The following is a 25,095-nucleotide window of genomic DNA, read 5'->3' on the forward strand; positions in this document are numbered from 1 at the left end:
CTTCGTTTGAGGCCTCGTCTTCGGCGTCTCCTCTTCTCGTCACATCCTCCTCTTCCTCCGCTGGCTTCTCCTCGCTCCAGTGCAAGCTGTTTATGTCGCCTGGCAGAGCAACAAAGTCGTTCAGCTGGACTGAGGTTTGGAGAAGAGGCTCAGGCCTCAGCAGCTAATCTGGTTAGCTGCAGCAGCAGGAGACAGGAGACAGAGGACGGACTGTGGACGTCCCTTCTCTCTCACGTACAGAAGTTTGAGGCACAAACAGCTCTGCCCACACCAGGCCTGTTCTTCTGGTTGCATAGCAGCTACAGACTATAATCAGGTAAAAATAGATTCTGTATATTCAAACCTGCTCCTTCATACAGTGGAATTGATTTGCCACTAAATGGTTTTGCGACTGTGCAGAAAATGTAAAAGCTGCCGTGTTATGTTCCCTTCACATGAAAAGGAGAGAGAGTCACCACCTGTCGTTCCTCTCAGCTCCAACTCGGGTTTCAGGTTCGAATTTTCAAACATTTTCATCTACAGACAATTCTTCACCGTTTCAGACTCGCTGATAAAAACTGTCTCAGCCTTGTTGCTGAGACGGAATAATTATTATAATTATAATAATATATTATATATTATATAATTATGGTGTCCGAGAACCAAGCAGCAGCTGGGGCGGGTGGAGACCAAATAGAGACTGAAAGAAGGAACCACGTCCTCCACACGTCCTCATTATGTCCTCCACACGTCCTCATTATGTCCTCTACATGTCCTCCACACGTCCTCTACATGTCCTCCACACGTCCTCATTATGTCATCCACACGTCCTCAACATGTCCTCATTATGTCCTCTACATGTCCTCCACACGTCCTCAACACGTCCTCCACACGTCCTCATTAAGTCATTCCACACGTCCTCAACATGTCCTCCACACGTCCTCATTATGTCCTCTACATGTCCTCCACACGTCCTCATTATGTCCTCTACATGTCCTCCACGCGTCCTCATTATGTCCTCTACATGTCCTCCACACGTCCTCATTATGTCCTCCACACGTCCTCCACACGTCCTCATTATGTCCTCCACACGTCCTCATTATGTCATCCACATGTCAACCACACGTCCTCCACACGTCCTCATTATGTCCTCTACATGTCCTCCACACGTCCTCATTATGTCCTCCACACGTCCTCATTATGTCATCCACACGTCAACCCCACGTCCTCCACACGTCCTCATTATGTCATCCACACGTCAACCCCACGTCCTCCACACGTCCTCATTATGTCTTCTACATATCCTCCACACGTCCTCATTATGTCATCCACATGTCAACCACTCGTCCTCCACATGTCCTCCACACGTCCTCATTATGTCTTCTACATATCCTCCACACGTCCTCATTATGTCATCCACATGTCAACCACTCGTCCTCCACACGTCCTCATTATGTCTTCCACACGTCCTCCACACGTCCTCATTATGTCTTCCACACGTCCTCCACACGTCCTCATTATGTCTTCTACATATCCTCCACACGTCCTCATTATGTCATCCACATGTCAACCGCTCGTCCTCCACACGTCCTCATTATGTCTTCCACACGTCCTCCACACGTCCTCATTATGTCCTCCACATGTCCTCCACTTGTCTTTCTGCCCCTGCTGTAAAGCTTGCAGATCAAACCACTGCTGTCAGAACTCTAGAGAAGTGGATCAATGTTCCTCTTGTTTCTCCAACTCGGACATTTCCACGATCTTATTCATGACGTGTTGGCCACAGAGAAAGAAGAAATCAGAGAGAGGCCGACCAATCAGAGAAGAGCATCAGCCACTGTCACCGCCTCAAAATTCCTCTTGACGAGCGAACCACCAGGGGGCAGCGTAGGGAAGGACGTGTCCCAGTTGTGAACATGGAGCAGAGACGCTCAGGCCCGAGTTCATCTTTCTGTTGTTGCTGTCACACACAGTCTGATTGTGCTGCTGTGGTTTGATCAACACCAACATGAAGTTAGTTTCTCACATTCAGACCAGAAGAGGCTCCAGGACGTGAAGTGTCCACGGATCAGGATCCGGGACGTGAAGTGTCCACGGATCAGGATCCAGGACGTGAAGTGTCCACGGATCAGGATCCAGGACGTGAGCGTCGTTAAACTCCTCCTTCACGCTGCTGCAGCTTAACTACTGTTGTTAACAGACATCATGAGACACGCTGCTCTCATCCGGAGCCGCAGAACATCAGAAAAACTGCAGAACGTGTGATTCACGGGACAGGATTCACGTCCTCTGTCCAATCAGCTGAGAGCAGGAAATCCAACACTCAATAAAGCTGCAGGAAACACGGTTCACTGTGCAGCGTCTTCCACATTCCACTAAGCTGCTGCAGGGACGTGAAGATTCAGTCTTCACACTGTGGAGAATTAATCCAACAGTATTTATTATTCATCCAGACTTCAGATTGACTTTTCTTACAGTCGTGTTATCTACAGAGAGGAAGCTGCTGCAAACAGTTCAGAGTCGTCACTGAGACAAACAGAGGAGGTGCAGAGGAGGTGCAGAGGAGGTGCAGAGGAGGTGCAGCCTGAGAGGAACAGGAAGTCCGATCCAAGCTCCAGAGTGAAGCTGACACAGTTTACCACAGAGACGTGACTGAGCAATACTTCACCCTCCTCCTCTTCGTCCTCCTCCTCTTCATCCTCCTCCTCTTCACCCTCCTCCTCTTCACCCTCCTCTTCATCCTCCTCCTCTTCATCCTCCTCCTCTTCACCCTCCTCCTCTTCGTCCTCCTCTTCACCCTCCTCCTCCTCTTCGTCCTCCTCCTCTTCGTCCTCCTCCTCTTCATCCTCCTCCTCTTCACCCTCCTCCTCTTCGTCCTCCTCTTCACCCTCCTCCTCTTCATCCTCCTCCTCTTCACCCTCCTCCTCTTCACCCTCCTCCTCTTCACCCTCCTCCTCTTCATCCTCCTCCTCTTCATCCTCCTCTTCACCCTCCTCCTCTTCACCCTCCTCCTCTTCATCCTCCTCCTCTTCGTCCTCCTCCTCTTCATCCTCCTCCTCTTCACCCTCCTCCTCTTCATCATCCTCCTCTTCATCCTCCTCCTCTTCACCCTCCTCCTCTTCATCCTCCTCTTCGTCCTCCTCCTCTTCGTCCTCCTCCTCTTCACCCTCCTCCTCTTCGTCCTCCTCCTCTTCGTCCTCCTCCTCTTCATCCTCCTCCTCTTCACCCTCCTCCTCTTCATCCTCCTCCTCTTCATCCTCCTCCTCTTCATCCTCCTCCTCTTCACCCTCCTCCTCTTCATCCTCCTCCTCTTCACCCTCCTCCTCTTCGTCCTCCTCCTCTTCGTCCTCCTCCTCTTCGTCCTCCTCCTCTTCGTCCTCCTCCTCTTCATCCTCCTCCTCTTCATCCTCCTCCTCTTCACCCTCCTCCTCTTCATCCTCCTCCTCTTCGTCCTCCTCCTCTTCACCCTCCTCCTCTCCCCGTCTCAGCTTGGCCTCGGTCCCCCGGCCCCCGGACGGCAATAAGAACAGGATGAACAATGTGGGGGCCGGAGCACACCAATAACTGAAGGGGCGGGGGGGCTAAACGGGCTCCGTGACTCATTAAGTGTCGATAACCCCTCGAATCCACACAACCACACACGCACACGCACACACGCACAGACACACACACACACACACCTTCATGTCGGTGTTAAAGATGCAGCGATGCAGTGTCTGTTGTTCTGCACAATGAAACTGAACTTAATATGAGTATAAATACATATTAGTGTGTAGACATTGGGACGGTCCAGTTAATACACAGCATGTAAGATAAAATAATGTTTTATACTTTATGCTCAAGATCTCTAACTTGGTGTTTTGCTCATCTATGTGCAGCACTATGTATGTTCCATAAAGTTGTAACTGTCCACACAGTCTCACCTCATAGTTTCACCAGCAGTTGTGGACATACAGAGCAGTTCTGTGTCTCACATGAGAACTTGTCTTTCACTCTTCTGTCTCTTCTTGAACCTGTGCACCGTCCCTACTGCCACTGATTGGATGAAATCCACAGGAAACAGCGTGAGCCTGAGAGTTTGAGATCACAGCACGCCACCTACACCTGCTCCCATTGGACGGTACCAGCTGTCAATCACACTGTGGTATCCACCCCCCCCCCCCCAACACATCCGCTGCTTTATGGTCTGTTTGACTCTAAATGATCATAATTCACTAAATCAACATCAGCTGTTTGAAGAAGACTTGAAACCAGAGACTGAGACAGAAACTCCTGAGGAGAATGTGGAGTCTCAGACTTTGTCCCTCCGTTATGTTTCTGTACGAATCAGCCTGATGGGCCTCGACTGTGGAAATGTGTTTTAGTTTCATCACCAGGTGAACGTCAGGTGAGCTGAGCCTCCGTCACTGAACATCCAACTGCTGCAGCTCCACCTTTGGTTTGAGCACATGGTGAAAAGCAAGAGGTCCAGCTGCTGTTCACTGGTTCATCTGCAGCAGGTGTCGTACAACTACACCTTGTTCTCTTCACATAAACTAAAACATCGTAGTGTGCGATCTGAACACATGCACGTTGTGTGCGATGTGATCACACGTTGTGTACTCACCGCTGGAGCAGTCCAGTCCTCCCCAGCCCGGCTCACACTGGCAGGTGTCAGGAGAGACGCAGCGTCCGTGGGCACATTCGTCGGTGCAGAGCGCTGCAGGAGAAACAACTCATCTTAATATCCCAGCACACAGAGTTAGTCACCACTGGTTGTAATGTAGTTTAACAAGCTTGGTGCTAATGTTGTTGATTTTGTATGTTTTATATATATATATATATGCTTTTCATTTTATATTGTTATTATTTAGTTTTTGAGTATTTCATTTCTTTAAAGAACAAAGTGTTCACAGACAGAACAAGACCAGACACGATGGATGGATGAGAAACTTGATGGATGGATGAGAAACTTGATGGATGGATGTATAAACTGATGGATGGATGAGTAACTTGATGGATGGATGTATAAACCTGATGGATGGATGTATAAACTGATGGATGGATGAGAAAACTTGATGGATGGATGATTTGATGGATGGATGTATAAACTGATGGATGGATGTATAAACTGATGGATGGATGTATAAACTGATGGATGGATGAGTAACTTGATGGATGGATGAGTAACTTGATGGATGGATGATTTGATGGATGGATGTATAAACTGATGGATGGATGTATAAACTGATGGATGGATGTATAAACTGATGGATGGATGTATAAACTGATGGATGGATGTATAAACTGATGGATGGATGTATAAACTGATGGATGGATGTATAAACTGATGGATAATGATTGATGAGCAGAAGTTCCGAGGAGGAACCATGAAAGGACTGGACCAGCCTCTGTGTCTGCTCGGCTGCTCAGTGTGAGATCTTTGAGTCGGAGGTGCTTCCTCCTCTGTTATGATGCAATGACATAATAATTGAAAGTGAAAAAGTCAAGTTTATATTATTAAAGTTATTTCTGATGTGCCACCAGGTTAAACTTTTATGTTGTGTTCCTCTTTGAAGTCAGTGGGAGTGACGTTTTAAACCCTAAACGTATTTATTACTGTGTCTCAGCCTCTTTGTTTTTCCTCTCTCTCTCTTTACGTCTCGTCCTTCGCTCCTCTTCCCTCGCTCCTTCTCGCCGCCACCTCTGAACTCTCGGCTAATCGCTGCCCGGGATAATGACAGTGTGAGAAACGGCAGCCGTGGAAACGCGGCATCGTTTATTAGGTTGTGATGGAGTCGTTTGTTTGGAACCTGCAGATAGTGTTTGACAGGTCTCCACTGTAAGGTCGTGTCATAATGAAATATTACAGCCGCTGCAGAAGCTTAAGGTGAAAATGAAGATGTCAGAGCTGCGTTATCTGTTGTCTGTACGAGGCAGATAATGGAGCCTATCAGGACGCCGGCTCGGGGCATCTCAGCGTATCTGAACCCCACTGGATTTTTCTAAGGTTGGTGAATAAATAAATATTAACAGCAGGTCACAGTTTGTGTCTCGATGGATTCACCTCACTGGAATATGAAATTGTCAAACCACAAACAACTGAAGCGATGGAAGCAGCGACTCTCTGAAGCGTTAAACGGACGACAGGTCACCAGGTTAAACCTGCGAACACAAACTCCTTTATTTTACTATTTCTCATTTTAAAATCTGTCGACTCAAGACCTTTTGTTCTGAGTCCAGAGCTTTTTATTTAACTTCTACTAAAGAAAAACATCATGATGGATTTTCAGTTCTCAGAGAAAATAAAGAGAGAAATGAAAGTTCAGCCCTGCGTCGCGTCTGCAGGTTTTTCATATGACACCACAGCTGTGTCTCAATTCAGGTTTGATCCTCAGACGACGTCTACGCAGCCGACATCAGCTGCCTCCTCCAGCGGCTGCATCGACACTGACGTCGCCTAGCAACAAAGCTACAAACAAAAACCTTCTTTGGTGATTAAAAACCTTGAATAGAAGTTTTTTAACAATTGAACCGTCAGTTGTTTGCTTGAGTTCTTACATTTAAAAATAAATTCTTCTGTGGTTAAAATATGACGGCTGATAATCAAAACTGAGAAACAGTTTTTCACTCCAGGAACCACAGTGTTGAGTTTTATTTCTGTGAGGACACAGAAACGTCTTCTTCGACTATAATCAGGACACAAACAGTCCAACAGCTCATAAATAAAAAACTGTAATTTAACCAGACTCACTAAAAACATTAAACTGTTTAATGGAGAGAAAATCAAAGTCAAAGTGTCTTTATCCGACTTGTTAAAGGAACTTTATCACACATCAGCTCCGAGTCCTTTTATGAGCATCACTTGAATCATACATCAGGTTGGGGCTGTGCGTGGAGGAGACGGGCTGACAGCTCGGAGACTTACGCTCCTCCGTCACACAGCATGCCATGTTTGTGCAGCTGAATCCTCTCGTAACACAAACAGGTGGCCTGAGCCTGACGTGCATAAATATGTGCAAAGGCACAAATGAAGATCACATAAATGAAGGAAAGGCTCCCTGTAGATCCACCGTGTGCATGAGGGGGAGTCTGACGCACACGAGCCAGCGCCAGCAGCAGATCTGTTCAGGAAGGGTGGAGGTTTTGAAAGGTGCAGAGACGTATGTGAGCAGCAGTGAAGGTGGAGGCCGTCCTCAGTGAAGCTTTATGGGTTTTATGGTGTTTTAGCCACTGAAGGGTCGTGCTGTCTAAATTTATAGTGGCAGCGCGTTAACGTTTTACAGCTTTTTCTTTCCCCTCACACATTAGGACAAGAATCCTCGCAGCCACAAACACTTGGCAGTGCACTCTGGGTAAAGATTTATACTCGCGGAGAGGAGACGGAGGTGGAGTTTCCGCCTGTTTAAACAGAAAACAGCACATTTACTCTGGAATACGACTCTATGAGCTGAAACGTCTGTTTACTGTCTGTGAGGAGATATCAGAGATCAGAGGTTTTCTACATCAGAAAACTCTTGATATTACAAATATTAACGAATAATTTTGTTCTGTGACTTTCTCAAAAGCAACGTTCATACATGGCATTAAAATGAAAATGCTCCAAAGAATCTGCATTGAGACACGATACTTAAATACGTCTCTTCTTGACAACAGAAATGAACAACACAAGCAGTTTGTGTGTCCTTCAGTGACGCTGCTGACAAACACAAGCAGATGAAAACATGAGCTCCTCTGCAGACGTCACTGGGAAACATTCAAATCACTTTAAACATCCATCAGCCCAGTTCTGCTGATCTGAAGTCAGGAGGCAGGAAGTCGAGCAGAGAAACGTTGAGCTCGTCCTGTGAGATCCTGAGTTCTCCTGAATCTTCCTCAAGGCCTTTCCCTGCTGAATGAGGCCTACACCGATCGAATGGATCAGAATCCAACCACCACCTCAGCTGAACTCTACCTCCGGCTAACTGAGCATCTCTGAGGCGGAGCTCACCTGGACCAGGAAACTCATTTCATTCCCTTCAATCCGTGATCTCTTTCTTTCGGTCACTTCCCAAAGCTCATGGACGAAGGAACGACTGGTGAATCAAGAACTTCCAGTCCAGTGCCCCCCCTGCTCAGTGATCCTCTGACATCATGATGACATCAGAATAAGTTCATGAGGAACATTTCCAGACTTCAGGTCTGAAAAAGGTTTATTGAAAAATCAAAAAGACATTCCACTTTGAGTTTTGCTGCAAGCTTAATCACTTGATCTATAACTGCTCTGGTAGAAGACATTTAAACTGCAGGTTTAACTTTTTGTTTTTGAAACAACCCACAAGCTCCTTGTTTTGTTTCTTCACTGAGGATTAGGTGGAGAAACGTGTGTAGAAAGAGAACACAGTGAAACTTGGACAGGGAACGTATGGAGCTTCCTGCAGTCGTTAAAAAGAATAAAGCCAGAAGATACACTTCTTCATAAACGTCTGGTCGGGACCTTTGTGTCCAGCAGAGAAAGAGAAAGAGATAAAACGCAGGCTCAGATTTTAATAAGAGCCAAAGACACGTGCTCTTGTAATCCTGAAGGAGAGTTGATAAATCATTTAACAGGAGCTTAATCCTTTCATCCTGCGGATTGGAGCAGAAACGCTACAAGGAGGATTACATCAGCACCGGGTGCAGCGAGATTAATAGATATCAAATTAAATAATCACTACCTAATTCCAGCTATTGTCTCAGCATGCTGAAGTAGTCTTTAGTGCCCTTCAAGCTCCTGATGAGCTGCTGCTGGAAGAGCGAGAGCCGACGGAAGAGCTAGGGCTGAAGAGCGAGGGCCGACAGAAGAGCTAGGACTGAAGAGCGAGAGCCGACGGAAGAGCTAGGGCTGAAGAGCGAGAGCAGACGGAAGAGCTAGGGCTGAAGAGCGAGAGCAGACGGAAGAGCTAGGGCTGAAGAGCGAGAGCCGACGGAAGAGCTAGGGCTGAAGAGCGAGAGCAGACGGAAGAGCTAGGGCTGAAGAGCGAGAGCAGACGGAAGAGCTAGGGCTGAAGAGCGAGGGCCGACAGAAGACCAAGGCTGAAGAGCAAGAGCCGACGGAAGAGCTAGGACACGGAAGAGCAAGAGCTGACGGAAGAGCGAGAGCCGATGGAAGACCAAGGCTGAAGAGCGAGAGCAGACGGAAGAGCTAGGGCTGAAGAGCGAGAGCAGACGGAAGAGCTAGGGCTGAAGAGCGAGAGCAGACGGAAGAGCTAGGGCTGAAGAGCGAGGGCCGACAGAAGACCAAGGCTGAAGAGCAAGAGCAGACGGAAGAGCTAGGGCTGAAGAGCGAGAGCAGACGGAAGAGCTAGGACTGAAGAGTGAGAGCAGACGGAAGAGCTAGGACTGAAGAGTGAGAGCTGACGGAAGAGCAAGGACACAGAAGAGCAAGAGCCGTAGAGCGAGGGCCGACAGAAGACCAAGGCTGAAGAGCGAGAGCCGACGGAAGAGCTAGGACACGGAAGAGCAAGAGCTGACGGAAGAGCGAGAGCCGATGGAAGAGCTAGGGCTGACGGAAGAGCGAGAGCAGACGGAAGAGCGAGGACACGGAAGAGCAAGAGCCGTAGAGCGAGAGCAGACGGAAGAGCTAGGGCTGAAGAGTGAGAGCTGACATAAGAGCGAGGACATGGAAGAGCGAGGACACGGAAGAGCGAGGGCCGACGGAAGAGCGAGAGCCGACGGAAGAGCGAGAGCCGACGGAAGAGCGAGAACAGACGGAAGAGCTAGGGCTGAAGAGTGAGAGCTGACGTAAGAGCGAGAGCTGAAGAGCGAGAGCTGAAGAGCGAGAGCTGAAGAGCGAGAGCAGTGAAAAGCTATAAGAACAAATGTCAGTGGAACAACGACTTTAATCAGAGAATGAGGCAGTTTAAATGATCTATGATCTAAATACAGATATCTGTGAAATAAACAGATACATGTTATGTTAAAATATAGGCTCAACTGATTTAATGTGTTTTTTGTCTTATAGCACATGATAAAAGACCCCCCCCCCCCCCAGTAGCTTCCATCAGATTTGCAGTGGAGCAGTAATGAGTGGCAGAGGGAGCTGAGGGGTTAAAGGTCGAGGCGGCTTGATGGCTGATGAGGTCGCAGACGGCCGAGCGGCTCAGGATCCACAGGCAGACGAGCGACGCACACAGCATCCACGATCCAGGGGAGGAAAAAACTGAGGCATGGAAAATGAAAAATGAAGACGAGTGGAGGAGAAATCGTTGTGACAAGAGAAAACGTCCTGAGGCAGAGACGAACAGAAAAAGGATTCAACCGTCAGCGAGACACGAGCAGACGATCAATACAGGGTGTTTACCTCCAGTTTAAAGAAGCGGCAAACATGTTCTACAGGTTGAACATGGAAAGAATACCGATGAGCAGGAAATGAAAAATGGAGCCTGTGATATAACAGGAGACAGAGAGAGGGAAGCCCTCTGATCTGATTAGCAGCCTCCCTCCGCTCGCGCTCGCTCTGCAGGACAGGAAACCTTTTATTTATCTCAAGCTGTGCGTATCACGCAACAAAGGACCCGTCCGAGGCCGTTAGCCTGAGCGGAGCAGGCGTCGCCGTTTGCCTCCAGCGCTCAAACTACTGTGTGTCGCACAATGGAGTTTGTCTCCGCCCCCCGGGGGAACTTAATAAAGTTGTTTACAAGCAGATGTTGAATAAAGACGCACAATACACACCCTCTTTACCCTCCGCACCCCCGAGGAAAACCCATTCACCTCCTGCGTCCAATAAGAAAAGGCAACGCGGCCCTATAGAATTTACCATCTAGAGTGGATAATTGATTTCTCTCGCTGCATCGAGGAGAGAATCGGTTCCAGACAAACACGGAGCAGGGAGAGAGTTTTCTCTCATGTGATAAGATTCTGTTCCCGACAGGTTTAACTCTTTAACATCTTCACGTGTTTGTTCGCAGGTCGACGGACTGAGTCACTGTCAATGCTTTCAAAAGGATTGTCCTCTGAGGAACGTTCACACTAATAACTTGTTTTATGACAAATACAATCTCAGTCCACACGAGCATTTCAGCTCCGTATCAGAAACTAGGGCATCACTCAGTAGAGCTCAGACCTGCACCAATGACCAACCACATTTGGATCTGCACCAATTTACAAATTAATGTCAGTCCTCTAAATATGTCCAGGATTTTTATCAAGATCCAGGAAATGTTCTCTGAGAAATCAGTGAGGATGTTGAAGGTGAAAGAAACCCCTTGATATATCCACACAAAGATTGAATTTCTTCCTGGACACGAAACTTGGTGAAAGAATGTGTTGTGCATGAGGGAAGAACTCATTAAAGATCTGAATAAATGGACTAAACCATGGAGGTAGTTTCTCTGCAGCGTTTCCCACAGACTTCATTCAACCTGTGGCTGCAGCAGGTGTGCACGTGCACGGACGACGCTCTCACGTGCAACAGACTCTGAGGGACAAGCACAAAGACTAAAGAACGAAAGGGAGAAAGAACTGAATTGATGCCCGAACTGCAACTGAGAGTATGACAGGAGAATTGGTCCACTGATCCAATCAGAGCAGGCGGTTGACATTAGAGCCCGCCTCCTGCTGCATTAAGGAACAGGCTACACTCAGCACGTACTTTTATTACTTTAAGTATAAATACTTATTTCGATTCAGAAGTCTGAGGACGTCCTCCACCACTGGAGCTGAGAGATAAATGTACAGTTTAATAAACACATCTGTGTCAAACATCTGTTCTCTCATCTGTTCAGTCCGACACTTTTATTTTCTTTCACTGGAAAATCACCAAGAGCTTCAAACTAAAATATATTGGACTGAGAAATTATGTTTTTTTAACGTCTCACTGAATAAACTCTGCAGCCAAAGATCCGTCAGGAAATAAATCTCAACACGAGAGATTCTGCTCCTCTGGTGTGAAACTATCACAGAGACACTTTCTTTCAAAGGAAGATGAAAGCACAACAACACAGAGAGAAGGCGTGAGATGGACGCTCATCTTCACACTGCAGATTTCTGAAATTAGCAGAAGTTCGATCTGAGGCCGTGTTCGGGATCTTCTTCTACTTTTTGCCGTCTGTGTTCGTCGGGTTTTCAGCTCTTTGGTCAAAGTTTGAGCTGAAATGCATCGACTTTGTAACAGAGACGGATTGATCGGACTTTTAACGTCTCCAGCAGCAGATATAGATAACTGCCTGGTGCGAGTGAAAAGATAACGACAGAGATCGAATCACTGCTGCACACGAGATGCTCTGCAATTTTAACCAGCCTGGAAACTCTGTGTGTGTGTCAACAGGAAAAGGTTTGAAAATAACAATGCAGATGACAGGAAAATGAATGTTTTGATGCACAGTGAACACACGAGGACAAAGAGGACAGGAGGAAAGGTCCGTGCCGAGGACACAAGGCTGTGATCCAACCCAACATGTGTTTACTTTTATAAAAACACAGAAACGAGACCAGAGATAAAAGTGTCATTTTTCTTCAGTCGGGAAGAGAAGTCGATTATCTGGTTTTCATATCATCGTCAGATCGGATCGTTGATGCTGTTTGTACAGTTTCTTCAATCAGCTCAAAAATCAAATTAACTAAACTGACTGTAAAACAAAGTAGTCGTAAAATTCATCTAGAGAAAGAAAGAGTCTGAATCCGATTCAGGTGGTTTCCTCTCTGAGAGTCTGAAGCTTCATGTTGGTTCCATGTTTCATCTGATCTGTGAGTTCTGGTTTCTCATTGTGATTTAGGGACAAAAGAATTTAGTCTGACAAACGTCCGTCCTATCGTCATCACCTACGTGGGCGGAGTTCTACCTGTACTGGACTCTGATTGGCTTATATATATATATATATTTGTATAAAATGAAATGTTTCGCTTCATTCATCCAAACTGGAAAGTTGTTCAAACTTACGAACACACAGGTCTCCGCTCTCAAAGAAACCTGGGCAGCACTGAGAGCGTCGTCTGTACATGGTCCTCACACCTCGTCTGTAGGCCGTCTTATAGCTGATCCTGCACACGCACACGCACACGTGCACACACACACACACACACACACGCACACACACACACACACACACACAGTGAGAAAACAGCATTTTGACCATTTGTTAAAGTAAAGGTCCAGAGTGAAGGATTCAGGATGAACCTAGGACTCATCGAGTTCTCGATCCTTCAAACTGGTCCTTGGACCAACTTTCACCCACAGACTGTAAACAAAGACGGACGCCATGACGGCCCCCGAAAGTAAAGCCAAAGCCTTTTGATCGCCCCCTGGTGGCTGGCTGCAGTATAGGTTATCAAGTTGCCTCCTCCATGTTAGCAGATGGGACATGGACCAAACTAAAACTCAAAGTAGATAAATAAATGTTTGTAAAGATGTTTCTGTCGTTTCAGGTCGTTCTTATCTCTCTGATGTTTCTGATCAGTTTGGGTTGAATCAGTTATTTGATGATGTAACAGGCTGAGATCATGATTGACAGCTGACACTGCACAAACTCCAAATGACGTCATTGTCACAAGATGGCGGCGTCTTATCGTGGATATTTGGCTTCATTTCTTGAATGCGTTGTTATTTACAGTCAAAGGCTTACTGAGTTTTTTTTAGGAACAAAATAAACTCAACTCTATGTCATTGATTTACACATCAGCAGACAGATTTACCCAGAAAGTGTATTTTACCTGAATAAACTGACAATGTAAGAACACACCACTCCACACGTTTGTTCACCGCCGCCCCGCCCCTAGAAGACGAGCACCACTTATGTTTAAGATGGTTTCTCCACTCAATTCAAGGACGCCGATGTTTTCTGACATTTCAGTTTAAGATCAATGACTCAGCTCTTAGCTGGAGGAGCTAAACTGGTGGCTATAAAGCTTAATGGGGTCATTAAAGCCGATACGCCGACAGTCGCTCATCAAAATGACCACATCAGGCCGAGCTGCCGGAGTTAGGGAGGAGACACCAGAGGCCTCCGATCATCAGCTGCACAGACACGGTCTCTATCTACACCAGGGAATTCAAATGATAAAACTGGATCAGGTTCACAGTTTTATAATGTTCTATTTATATGATCATCAAACTCAAGATTCCTTTACTCCAAGAACCATCATTTAATATTCATGAGCAGAACATATTGTAATAATAATAATCATTTTTGGTCATTTTGGTTTAAAGGAGATTCACACTCATCCCCCTAAAAATCACCTTCTGAGCAACGACCAAGAATCAAAGGCAGATTTCAAACAACACAAGCATGGTTCTCTTTTCACTTTCTGCATAACAAGAAAATAGATAAAGTTGAATTTGTAACCTGATCATTTCCAGTTGTCCTGCTTCATGACATCAAAACCTCATTCAGTTTGACATTGTGAAACCTAATCTGTGTGTGTGTGATTCTATTTGGTTGTTAACTTGTGATTTTCAGCTGCAGTGCTGTGATGCAGACGAGTTCTGAGGAGGAGCAGAGTTTGCCTGTTTCCATCCTGTGCTGAAGTTAACTTCTTACCTGTGTCTGGTGCATTTGAACCAGTTGAGGATGTCGGTGCAGCGGGTGTAGTAGACCTGGTCGAAGGGGTGAGCGTAGGACTCCTGCACGGTCACAGCGTAGCTACAGGGACAGACACACACAACAAGTCACTTTATAATCATTTGTTTCTCAGCTGATAAAGAACCATTAAGTGATTTTACTCTCCAGCCTTTGGAGGAAAACGCTGGTGGAGAAGGACGGAATATTTCTAAAAGGTAAACTTTTCTCACAAAGACACCGAATCGATAGCGTTTACTTTTAAAAACTAATCATCAGGATGAGAAGGATCGATCGCAGGATGTAAAGCTGGGACACGACGCACGGATCAATTCTCTCTGAGCTGATTTTATTTCCATACGAACTTTCAGGATTTTCAAAAGTCATGAGACGACTCAACCTCTGAATTCTGTATTTGTGCTGATTTGATTCTCCTGTCACAATACGTGTGTGTGTGTGTGTGTGTGTGTGTGTGTGTGTTTACTGAACACACTCTAACCTTTAGAGAAGTGAAAACTCTAATAATCATCAGAGATAGAAATACATATCCAGTGATTACACAGAGAGCATCGATCACAGCACCTCAGAGGAAACGACGCTGTGCTTCTACTCAGCGTCGAGTGCTGCGGCCAATCAAGCAGTCACGTCAGCGGCGGCTCTGGATTACAGCCACAGAATGTCCCCTCAGGAGTAAAACCCTTTTCACTTTTGATTATTGGCAACCCCTCAGTCTTGATTTGCGACGGGGACTCCATTAGTTCACCGCAGAGTTTGAGCTGAGTTATTTCAGGTTGAACACCAGAGAGGAGACGGAAACTGACCTCTCCCAGTGGCTGCACACGTTGGGGTCGTCCGGGTTGAGGGCCGCCGCCGCAGAGATGAAGCCGAACAGGTTGAGCCACAGCAGCGCCCGAGGGGAGACGCCGCCGGGCGCCATCGTCCTCCTCACTACGACCTGCAGGGAGGCAGAGAGGCGGTGAGGAACAGGATCTGAGGCTCTGGGGATGTGTTCATGAGTCAGAGAAGAAAGACGACAAGTCAAAGAAAAAACCTGATGAGGTTTAAAGAACGAAACATGGAAACTGAAAAACATGAAGGAAACAATCTGACACCATCACAGGCCGAGGTAGAAAGCACATTTACTGGCGGGGGGGTACTTTATACTGTGTTATACATTTTCTGCACAGCTGCATCTACCTTTATGATAGAGATTTTTATTTTTTATACACACACGTTTATATAGAATAAATCAGGGGTTTCCAATATTTGTTTTTTTTTGAGCTGATATAAGAAACTTTATTGATCCGACGCTGAGGAAATTCACTTTCCAGCAGATATATAGAGGAAGACAAAAGATCAAGTGAAAGCACAAAATTAAATATAAATAGGCAATAAAATAAGATAACATGTAAAAAAAATAAAGATATGTACATAATATGCACATAAATATTTCAAATGTTCAGGTTTTTATAAAAACGTATTATATTTCTTAACTACAACTTGTTATATTTCAATACATTTAAAATAAAAAAAAGGTAAATTCTCAAATAATTCACAAAAATAATAAGAGAAATGAATTTGATGAATTTCCTCTTTCATTGGATATTTAGCAGCAGAGGCGGGGACACGTGCTCAGGTTGTGCACGTGAATCGTGTGAAGGTAAATTGTCTGTTGCTGGTAATCCACCCAGCAGCAGCAGGTGAAGATCAGTGTGAACATGTGCAGGGAGGAGAGGAGAGGGATGAATGTGCGTCACAGCAGAGGCCCGGAGTCGATCATTGATAAAAACACATCAGAAGCAGTGGACTAAAGAGAAACTGATACGAGCAGTAATTAGAACATCAGCAGGTTGAGTCACCGGCAGAGGACAAATAACACAAAAGCAACAGGGACAACGAAAACAACCCCGGCTGTAAATATGGAGATTTCTTCATATGTGAACGACCTGGATGAAAGGAGCTCGGTGGGGGGGGGGGGGGGGGGGGGGGGGGTCCTGTGTTATTTTCTGTGCGGCTGAATGGCCGTCAGGACCACGTTGACATCCCATGAACCTTATGCTAAATAAAACAGCAAGGCAGCGATGTGTTGCTGAGAATCAGGAAACTCTGCGAGCAACGACTCAATGTGTTCCTGACACAACCAATCTCATCCCCACAGAAATCACCCGCTGCTTTACATAAACATTAACCACAACAACGCAGCCTGAAGCCGAGCTGTCAGCTCTTTGCTCAAAAGGACCAAACTGCTGAATCTCAGCTGCAAAATCTCCACGGCTGCGGCACGAGGGGAGAATTTAAGGCGACGCAGGTGGAGGTTTCTGGGCAGAATTACCACGCAGAGCTTTTTCAGCCTGATTTCCAAACAGCCCGGTGTCTCCACTGAGGAGATGTTTGCAGCCTGGACGTTTCAGGGCTGTGGGACTGGCAGTGACAGAAGACTCAACAGAGAAGCTGTTCTTCACGACACACTGACATCCCTGCAGGATCACGGGGATGATGAATAAACCCCCGAGTGACAGAGGAGCCAGACTCTCCCTCCCACACCGTCCCGTAAAGGAACGACACGATGCCGGTGGACGACCGGTGGCATGTTCTCATTAGCTGTAGTACGAGGAGCCTGGAGCAGACGGACAGGCTGAAGCTTGTTTGTTTCTCTCCGTCTGCTGTGTGGAGGCTGCTCATGACTCAGCCGAGGCACAGAATCAGCCTCCGTCCGATCATAACGTTTGACAGAAACAACTCCTAAAAAGGTCAAAATGAGGATAAATTCACAGGAAAGTGATAAAGTGGCAGATTCAGGGGTCAAGTTTGCTCAAGTTTCAAATGTAGTTGTCAATGAAATACCTGTTAATTTAATATCACAGTTTATCTATTTATTTTAGAAAATGTCATCTTAAATTTCAAGATGTAGAAATGTTGGATTGTAATAAATTCTAAGAACAAATTAAATGAAGATCCACGAGGAAAAATATCCAATAAGGAGCAATATGAGATTCTGTCTTCAATATGAAACGAGTTTGGCTGCAGGGATCGTTATTTGTTTTTATTTAATCATGTTTACTGTTCAACTGTAAAATATCAAGTTTCAATTCCATTTTTTGTCATTCGGGTTTAAATATATTTTATATTTGACCCATAATATTGGTATTGGCCCCAAAATCCAATATTGATTGAGCTCTTGTGCTTTTCTATATTTCATAAATATTATTGGAAGAATTCAGGCACCAGAAATGTTAAAAAACACAAAGTGCAGTTTTACCTCCAGCAGAGAGAAGCTGGACGAGTTTCAATCTGTCGTCAAACTGGATCAGAAGAGAGAAACGAGGAAGGTGCAGCTGGACGTCAGGAGACCTGTTCAAAACAGAGAGGAGGAACATATATGATATACACATATAACATATACATGTAAACATCGTATACACATATAACATATACATGTAAGCCTGTGTTAAAACAGGGGATGAATATATATAACTAAACTAAATGAAGAGGGAGAGTTCTTTATTTCTCACTGACGTGTGAAATAAAGAGTAAATCCCATCTTTGATCCAGTGAGTAACATGGAGCCGTGTTTCATGGCAGATACTTTAGTTTTCTGCAACGTCTTCATCATCACATTTTACTTCGATGCTCCTGAGGACACAAAAAGTGAAGAATCACCTTCTTCACATTAATTCACTTTCAGCACAAACAGGTGGAAGCTTCCATCTGATTTTCCTCAGGATTAAACCGGGAGATAATTCATCAAACATTCACTTTTACCTGAGCTCTGCCATATTTTATCAGTGCACTTCAGGAAAAGTAAAAACAGAACAGAATCTATAATGTGTGCACGTGACGTGCGGCCACACAGCTTCCGTGCACGTGCAGGCTGTGCTCAGCTGATGCCGTTTCTCATGAGCAGCAACTCAAAGCGACAGTGGATCAATAAAAACACAGTCGTTGTTAGTCAAACAATATTTAATCTGATGAACGTTGTGCAGAGAGAAGCTGAGGTTCCACAGAGGATGGGATGTATTAGAGAACGACCATCAGATCAGTTTATCTTTCACTGCTTCGGACGAAGATCACAGGAAGCTGGAATTCACAGGAGGAAACGTCCCAAAGAGAAACTACGCTGCTCTCGAAGTCTCCGCTGATCACAAGGACACCAACACTCAACCGGTTTCCAAAGGAATTTCCCAAACGCCGCGGAAATAAGAAAATGCAACTAACTAACTTACTGTGACTGTTTCTTTCTTCTCAGGTCTCTTCCTCTCTTCACCTCTTCACCTCAATGAGACTGATTCAGTAAAGACTAAATAAATACAATATTAAATATGGCATTTATCGGTCATGCCTGAACTTTTCCCCTCTGCTCTTACATACAGTGTTTTTTCCTACTGCCTTTTCGTCTGGTTGCCACCTGAGGAGTTGATATCTGTAACTGTCTCTGTGTTTATTTAACAAAGTTCTGAACAGATTAGCATCTCACTTGAGATCAGGGACACGAGTCCAGGATGAATTCACTCACTGTGGGTGTGGATCCAGTCAAAAGAAAATCCTTTAAACCACTTTACCGACAACGGGAGTAAAGTGTGGGACGTTTGGCCTCGTGGACGTTTAACTGAAGAATAAGAAGAATTCATGTCACTGCTCAGAATCCATCTGAGGTTTCTCCATTAGTAAGAGAGAGCGTGTACATCTGTGCTGTGTGATGCTGTGCGAGAGCAGAGATGTAATTACTGTGTCATTCACACCAGATAAATAACAGCCTGCTTCTTTTCAGGTTTAATTAATGTACCGTCATTGTTGTGGTGAGTTATCAGAGCGCTGCACTGTTTATTTTATTCAGAAAGCTCAGAATCACAAATCACTCTGAGCCGCATGTGTGACAGCTTCTAGAGAACGTGATTCTAGATATGGAACTTTAATCAAATAAATGTAGAAACTTCAGGAGGAGACAGGGATTCAGCTGCTGAGACACAAACATGCAGATGATCATCTGGGATGAAACTACGAGTACAAAGGAAACTTAAAGGAAGAAGAATAAATACTACATGAGGAACGTCCATCCTATCCTACGTGTGGTGTTCGATGGTGAATATCAGAAGTTCAGTCGGTCTCTGTGGGAAAATGAAGAATGTGCATCTTGTTCTGTTTTCATTTTCCTAAACAACAGAATCCTCGATGTGTACGTGTACGTGTACAGTGTATTTAACTTTAGGTCATGAAGTCATAAAGAAGCTGCTGCAGCAGAGAGCCGGTGATTCAATGCACCGCGCGGGGACCACGACAGGTGCATGCTGGGTATTGATGAACACTGAGTCCACTCGTTCACCAACTCGTTCACCAACTCCTGCTCCACAATGAGGATGAAGGGTATAAAATATACAAACTTTCAGACACCACTGATTGGTGAGTGATTCAGACACATGCATGTTAAACTACTGACAGAAGGTCAGAGAAATCACATGTTTGGGTTCTTTCAGTTTCACATCGTCAACGTGACGACTCGCTCGGGGGGTGAATCCTCCAGAAGCTCCTGCTGACATCATCCAGAGTTTTGTGGTTGGCAGGAGAAAGTCCAGAGAAAGTCCAGAGCGACTCAGACATTTGAGTTTCAGCCTCTCCAGAACATTTGAGAAGATAATCTGGAGCTGAGCACACGTCTGACAGCAGCTGTGACAAGAACAAGTAGAGACCTAGAACAAAGACTTTCTGCAGCACAGGATTCTCTGAGCGACTCGCAGATCTGATCAGGGGAGAACGCAACAACCACTGGGTTGCCTAGCAACATACCAGTCTCTATATCTCACCTTATTCTGCTGTAATTATTCTTCTATAGAAGTGATTTGATTTATGTTGCTGTGCACAGGGTCCTATGGACACCTGCTGTGATGTGACTTTTAAATACCAGTCAGTTGTCTGAACGGCCTGACTGGGATTCATCAGCTGTGGTTCTCAGCAGGGAACTGGGCAGAGTGAATGACCATTAGCTCAGAACGTTTTAAAAACCCATCTTCCTGGTACGGTCATTTTACGTATATAAAATAATACAAACTATTTTGAATATGTCTTTTATCTCGTGTGCCATCATCATTGTGAACTCCACAGCACAGAGACTGTATTTAAGGTTTGAACTGGTTTTAAACCGTCTTAGTTCTGTGACTGTTGACCTCATCACCAAACTGCACTGAAACTGTTTCAACTGATTTTAAAACGGTTTTTTATAGTGATTTTTATTTATTTTAGTTTAATGTATTGTCTGATTTCATCTGTTTGTCAGATTTTCTGTTGTACTGGTGAGTCGAAGGCTATTTCCCACCCTCGGTGAACAATAAAGTTCTACTCTTCATTCACTCATATTCATACATGTCGGCCTCACAGCACATTTACTTTAATAAAATGTTTTTTTTCATGTTTTATCGTTATAACATTTAACCTCCTGTCCTTCTTAAATTTGTACTTTAGTTATGTTTCCATTTGTTTGACTGTGAAACCACTGAACCATTGACCCTTTTGTTTTTTGAGGGGTGGAGCCGACCTGGGAAAACAGAGACTTCATTTAACAGTGAGATCTTGGGGGGGGGGGGATCATCCTTCTAGTTTTATTAGTTTTAATCGTAATAATTTAAATTCTACTTCAGTATAATGTACTCTAAGCAGCAGGACTTTTACTTGAATATGATTTTTCCAGAACTCTTTTCACCTGAATAAAGAACATATGAAAATATGATAAATCAGAATTAGACGCAGTTAGAAGACAAAAAGTCACGTTAATTCGATTTTACGTGAATCTTGTTTTTATCTCGTCTACAGAAGATTTATGAAAACCATATTAGATCTATAAAAGATTAAGCTTTCATCAGGCAGCCTGATATTTCTGCTGTAGACGACTGAACTAGGATTCTTATTTTTCTTTTATTTGTCAGATCTCCGTCTCGTTTCTGAACCTTTCAGTTTGGATGATGTCCATTTTGTCTGCTCTTTAATCCAGATGTTACAAGTGGAACCAGTCTAATGATGAAGACAGTGATCAACCTGATGATCGACCTTCCTGAACATGCTCTGTGGAGCCGTCTCGTCTTCGGCCTCCAACACTCGGCTGAACTCAGCGTCACTCAAGTACTGCGACAAATCGCTTTTGAAAGAAAACACTTTAATGCGGAATATTTAAGTCTCATTGTTGCTGTTTATAGAAAATTCTCCTGGGACCTTATATTATTTTATATCAATGACAAAATGTCTCCATGTAAATGAAGCAGAAATCCGGGAGGTTGTGAAAGAGCCGTCAGAGTTTCTCCTGTAATAGAAACCGGCCCCTGGGGACAGGAAACACTTTTTAATAACAAAATGAAACGCCAACAAAATAAGAGGCAACGTTTTCTTATCATCTGACGCCCATGAAACCTGAGCATCATAAAAATGACTGTTAAAAATCCACCAGTGCCACAGCAGAGTCCTCATAATATATCTATTTGAATTATTATTATTATTATTAACTATGAAAGAAGACGACAGGGTGAGACCTGTCAATCAAACCTGGATTTACTGGAACTTACAAAGAAAAATTAAAGATAATAAAAGACAGGGATGGAAGCTGCCTCCCAAACATCAGCAGGAAAACACAGCTTCTCTCTGCTCAACGGGCACCGACGATATTTACACTATTTACAATATGTACACGTGAGCGGTCAGTTCACACATTCAGCTCATAATCATGATCGTGATCAGATGGCTCGGTCTGATTGACAGGTAATGAGCCATGTTTTAGAGCGTGAAGTTACGCTGCTTGTTTTAATGTCATTGTTTTTAATGATAGTGAAGTTTTTTCAAAGTTATAGTTCCTGAAGCTCCTCGTGTGTTTCCGCTCTTTGCTCCTCACGGTTACTGATGTTCTTGCCTTAAAACAGAGGAAACGCCGGTTGTGCTTTAAAGCAGAATGAAACACAAACAGGTGGATGAAGAAAACAGTCATCGGACAGAAGAGGAAAAAGGTCCCAGGTTCATTCACTCGACTCAATACAGACGAACAAACACTCTTTCCTTAAAGAAGCGACTGCACGACACAAAGGAAAGATCCATCCATGGCTGCTTCCTGTAATGAATGCTGAGCATAGGTCATCCCCCCCCACAGTTTAATTAACCACGTCGATCCCAGGTTCATCCACACACCACCACCGAGACACGTTGATTCACAAGCACAGGACCAAATGAGTCTCCTGCTGCTCCTGCTGCTCCTGCTCCTGCTGCTCCTCTGCTCCTGCTGCCTCCGACGGTGCAGACATGCAGAGTTTTAATATGAGACTCAGAGCTTCATTGACCAGAGGACGCTCCCTGTGGTCAATACTCAGCTGCTGCTGGAGAGTTACAGCTCTGCTGACACCAGAGGAGACCAGTCGATCTCCTCTGGTCTCCAGGGGCTGTTTGCTAATCTACACTCAGCAGAGAGCAGCTCACTGCAGCTGACGCAGGTTAAAGAGTCAGCGCTGTCAACACTGACAAACAGACCTGTTGCTCCATCTGAAGACAGCAGAGAGCGACGGGCTCCACAGGAGACAAAGTCAGGAAGAGGTTGACGTGGACAACATCCTGAGAAGTGGGCGTGAAAGATGAGTCAATGCTATTTTTCATGAGCAAAACTCTGTTGAACTAAAACACGAAAACTTCTAATTGCTCCCTTTCTAAAGAAAGGCATTTATGCAAACTAATAAAATAAGTCTTTTTTGGGTGGGGGGGTGGATCATGTTCAAAGACACTTTAAAGGAGACATGTGATGTTTTTTTGGTGAATGTAAAAATTAAGTAAAGTAATAAAAATAAAAGTCTGTGGTAAAGGAAGCGTCTCTTCTGCACTGAAAACACTGAATCGTCCATAACATGCTTCCTCGTCACGGTGAGGTCACATGACGTTACAATCCCACACATTTAAATAACGTACGCCTGGTGACTATAGTCAGACACGCCCCCTGAACAAACCCGAGCAGCATTCAGCCCAATCAAAACGTAGAAAAACTAAATGCGATGAGCGCCCTGTTGTGACACACGTGTTAACACGAGTTCAAGTATGTAACAGACAAGTTTTCTGACCTCTTCAGTTGATGTGGAAACCAAAGTTCACCTGCAGCCTCTGTAGAGAACTGTCTTACAGAGACAGTTCTCTAATTGTCTTACAGAGACAGGAGCTAACTGTCTTACAGAGACAGTTCTCTAATTGTCTTACAGAGACAGGAGCTAACTGTCTTACAGAGACAGTTCTCTAATTGTCTTACAGAGACAGTTCTCTAATTGTCTTACAGAGACAGGAGCTAACAGCAGGAGTTGGAGACAGAGGCTGAAGAGAGGAGCTGCAGCGGTGACAGTCCGAGGAACGTGATGTTTTCTGAACATTAGAGCACGAGAACATTTGACTGTAATAACACTAATTAACATTATCAACCTGAAGATGAACACAATATAACTAATCCTTAAAAAGACCATTTCCCAACAGAGCCACAGCTTCTCAGAGCGAGATGATGACCTTCAGCGGGGAGCGATTATTTTCTTCTGGAGTAATTTCAGTAAGAGCACAATTTTGATAATCAACGCTGTCGTTAGGTTTTCACTTCAGCTGAACGCGGCTGACTCATCACCACTCCAGTACATGGCTGCAGTTCAAAAACATGAGCAGCTGTTATTATAATGGCGGAGTTGGTGGACTGTGACCCCAGTGACCCACGAGACCCCCCCCCCCTCTGTGTCTTTAACAGCTTCGCTCAATTGGCAAAGCACCAATCTGTGAAATCACCCTAATCCGCCCATTCCCCTTCATCTCGCCCTGATCAATGGTCACCTATGGGAGCGGGGGAGGCTGGGGGGGAGGGAGGGGAGGCTGGGGGGGAGGGAGGGTATTGATGGTCATGGAACCTCGTCGATAAATTGAGCACTTTAGTCCCTTCTCTCTTTGAGATGTGCTACTTCTCTTGATTAAGACGTTCCTGCCTGCAGAAGGTTTTCAGATATTAGCTCCTATTAAACGTGCGATAAGGTTGAAGAACAGAAACCTCTGCACAGATCAGGAAGTGAGAACTTAATAATAATAACGAACGCTCCTGCAGAATCCATAATGAGCCAAGAGACTTAAAGGATCAGCCTCTGCCGATATTTCATTATCGTCACACAAATCCCACGAATAAAACAGCAGGTTTTTCAACGATCATTTACGACGTCCTCCTTCACTTTCCCTCAAGACTTAACACGACCCCGAGCTGCGTCTTCCTGAGTCAGCTCCTCGTGAATCACGCTCCAGCGGGAGAAGGTTTCAGCGGACGACACTTTTCTTTAAAGTCTGAAAACAGGAGATCGTTTAAAACGTCACACCAACATCCAACTTCTAAAGTCTCCACAGAGATCAGGGCAACACGCTCCAGATACGTGTGCCGCCATCTTGTCGCCCACTTTGGACATAAGATGGAGAAAATAAAGAAAAATAAAGGTTTTAAAGAAAAAAACATTTCAAGAAAATGGAAAATATGGAAAAGCAATAATAGACTTTTTGGGGCCAATGCAGAAACTAATATTATGGAGGAGAAAAACTTGATACTGATAAACTGTCAGATACAAATATTTTAGATAATTTCTGATAAGAAATGTTGATATTTTAC

At 44.8% G+C, this 25,095-nt stretch overlaps 1 protein-coding gene across 1 annotated transcript in view; it reads right to left on the reverse strand.

The window, feature by feature from the left end:
• LOC117779326 (multiple epidermal growth factor-like domains protein 11) overlaps positions 1–17,791 on the reverse strand; it is a 68,488-nt gene extending 50,697 nt beyond the window's left edge. The window contains exons 1-5 of the mRNA XM_034615419.1: positions 17,731–17,791; positions 15,293–15,426; positions 14,454–14,555; positions 12,857–12,957; positions 4,586–4,678 (exon numbers count right to left, since the gene is read on the reverse strand). Coding sequence (XP_034471310.1) covers positions 4,586–4,678; positions 12,857–12,957; positions 14,454–14,555; positions 15,293–15,408 — 412 coding nt within the window. The 5' untranslated portion in view covers positions 15,409–15,426; positions 17,731–17,791. The remainder of the gene's footprint in view (positions 1–4,585; positions 4,679–12,856; positions 12,958–14,453; positions 14,556–15,292; positions 15,427–17,730) is intronic.
• Between the last annotated feature and the right edge of the window lie 7,304 nt (positions 17,792–25,095).

The sequence above is a fragment of the Hippoglossus hippoglossus genome, chromosome 3 (genome assembly GCF_009819705.1).
Source record: "Hippoglossus hippoglossus isolate fHipHip1 chromosome 3, fHipHip1.pri, whole genome shotgun sequence".
NCBI classification, from domain to species: Eukaryota; Metazoa; Chordata; class Actinopteri; order Pleuronectiformes; family Pleuronectidae; genus Hippoglossus; species Hippoglossus hippoglossus.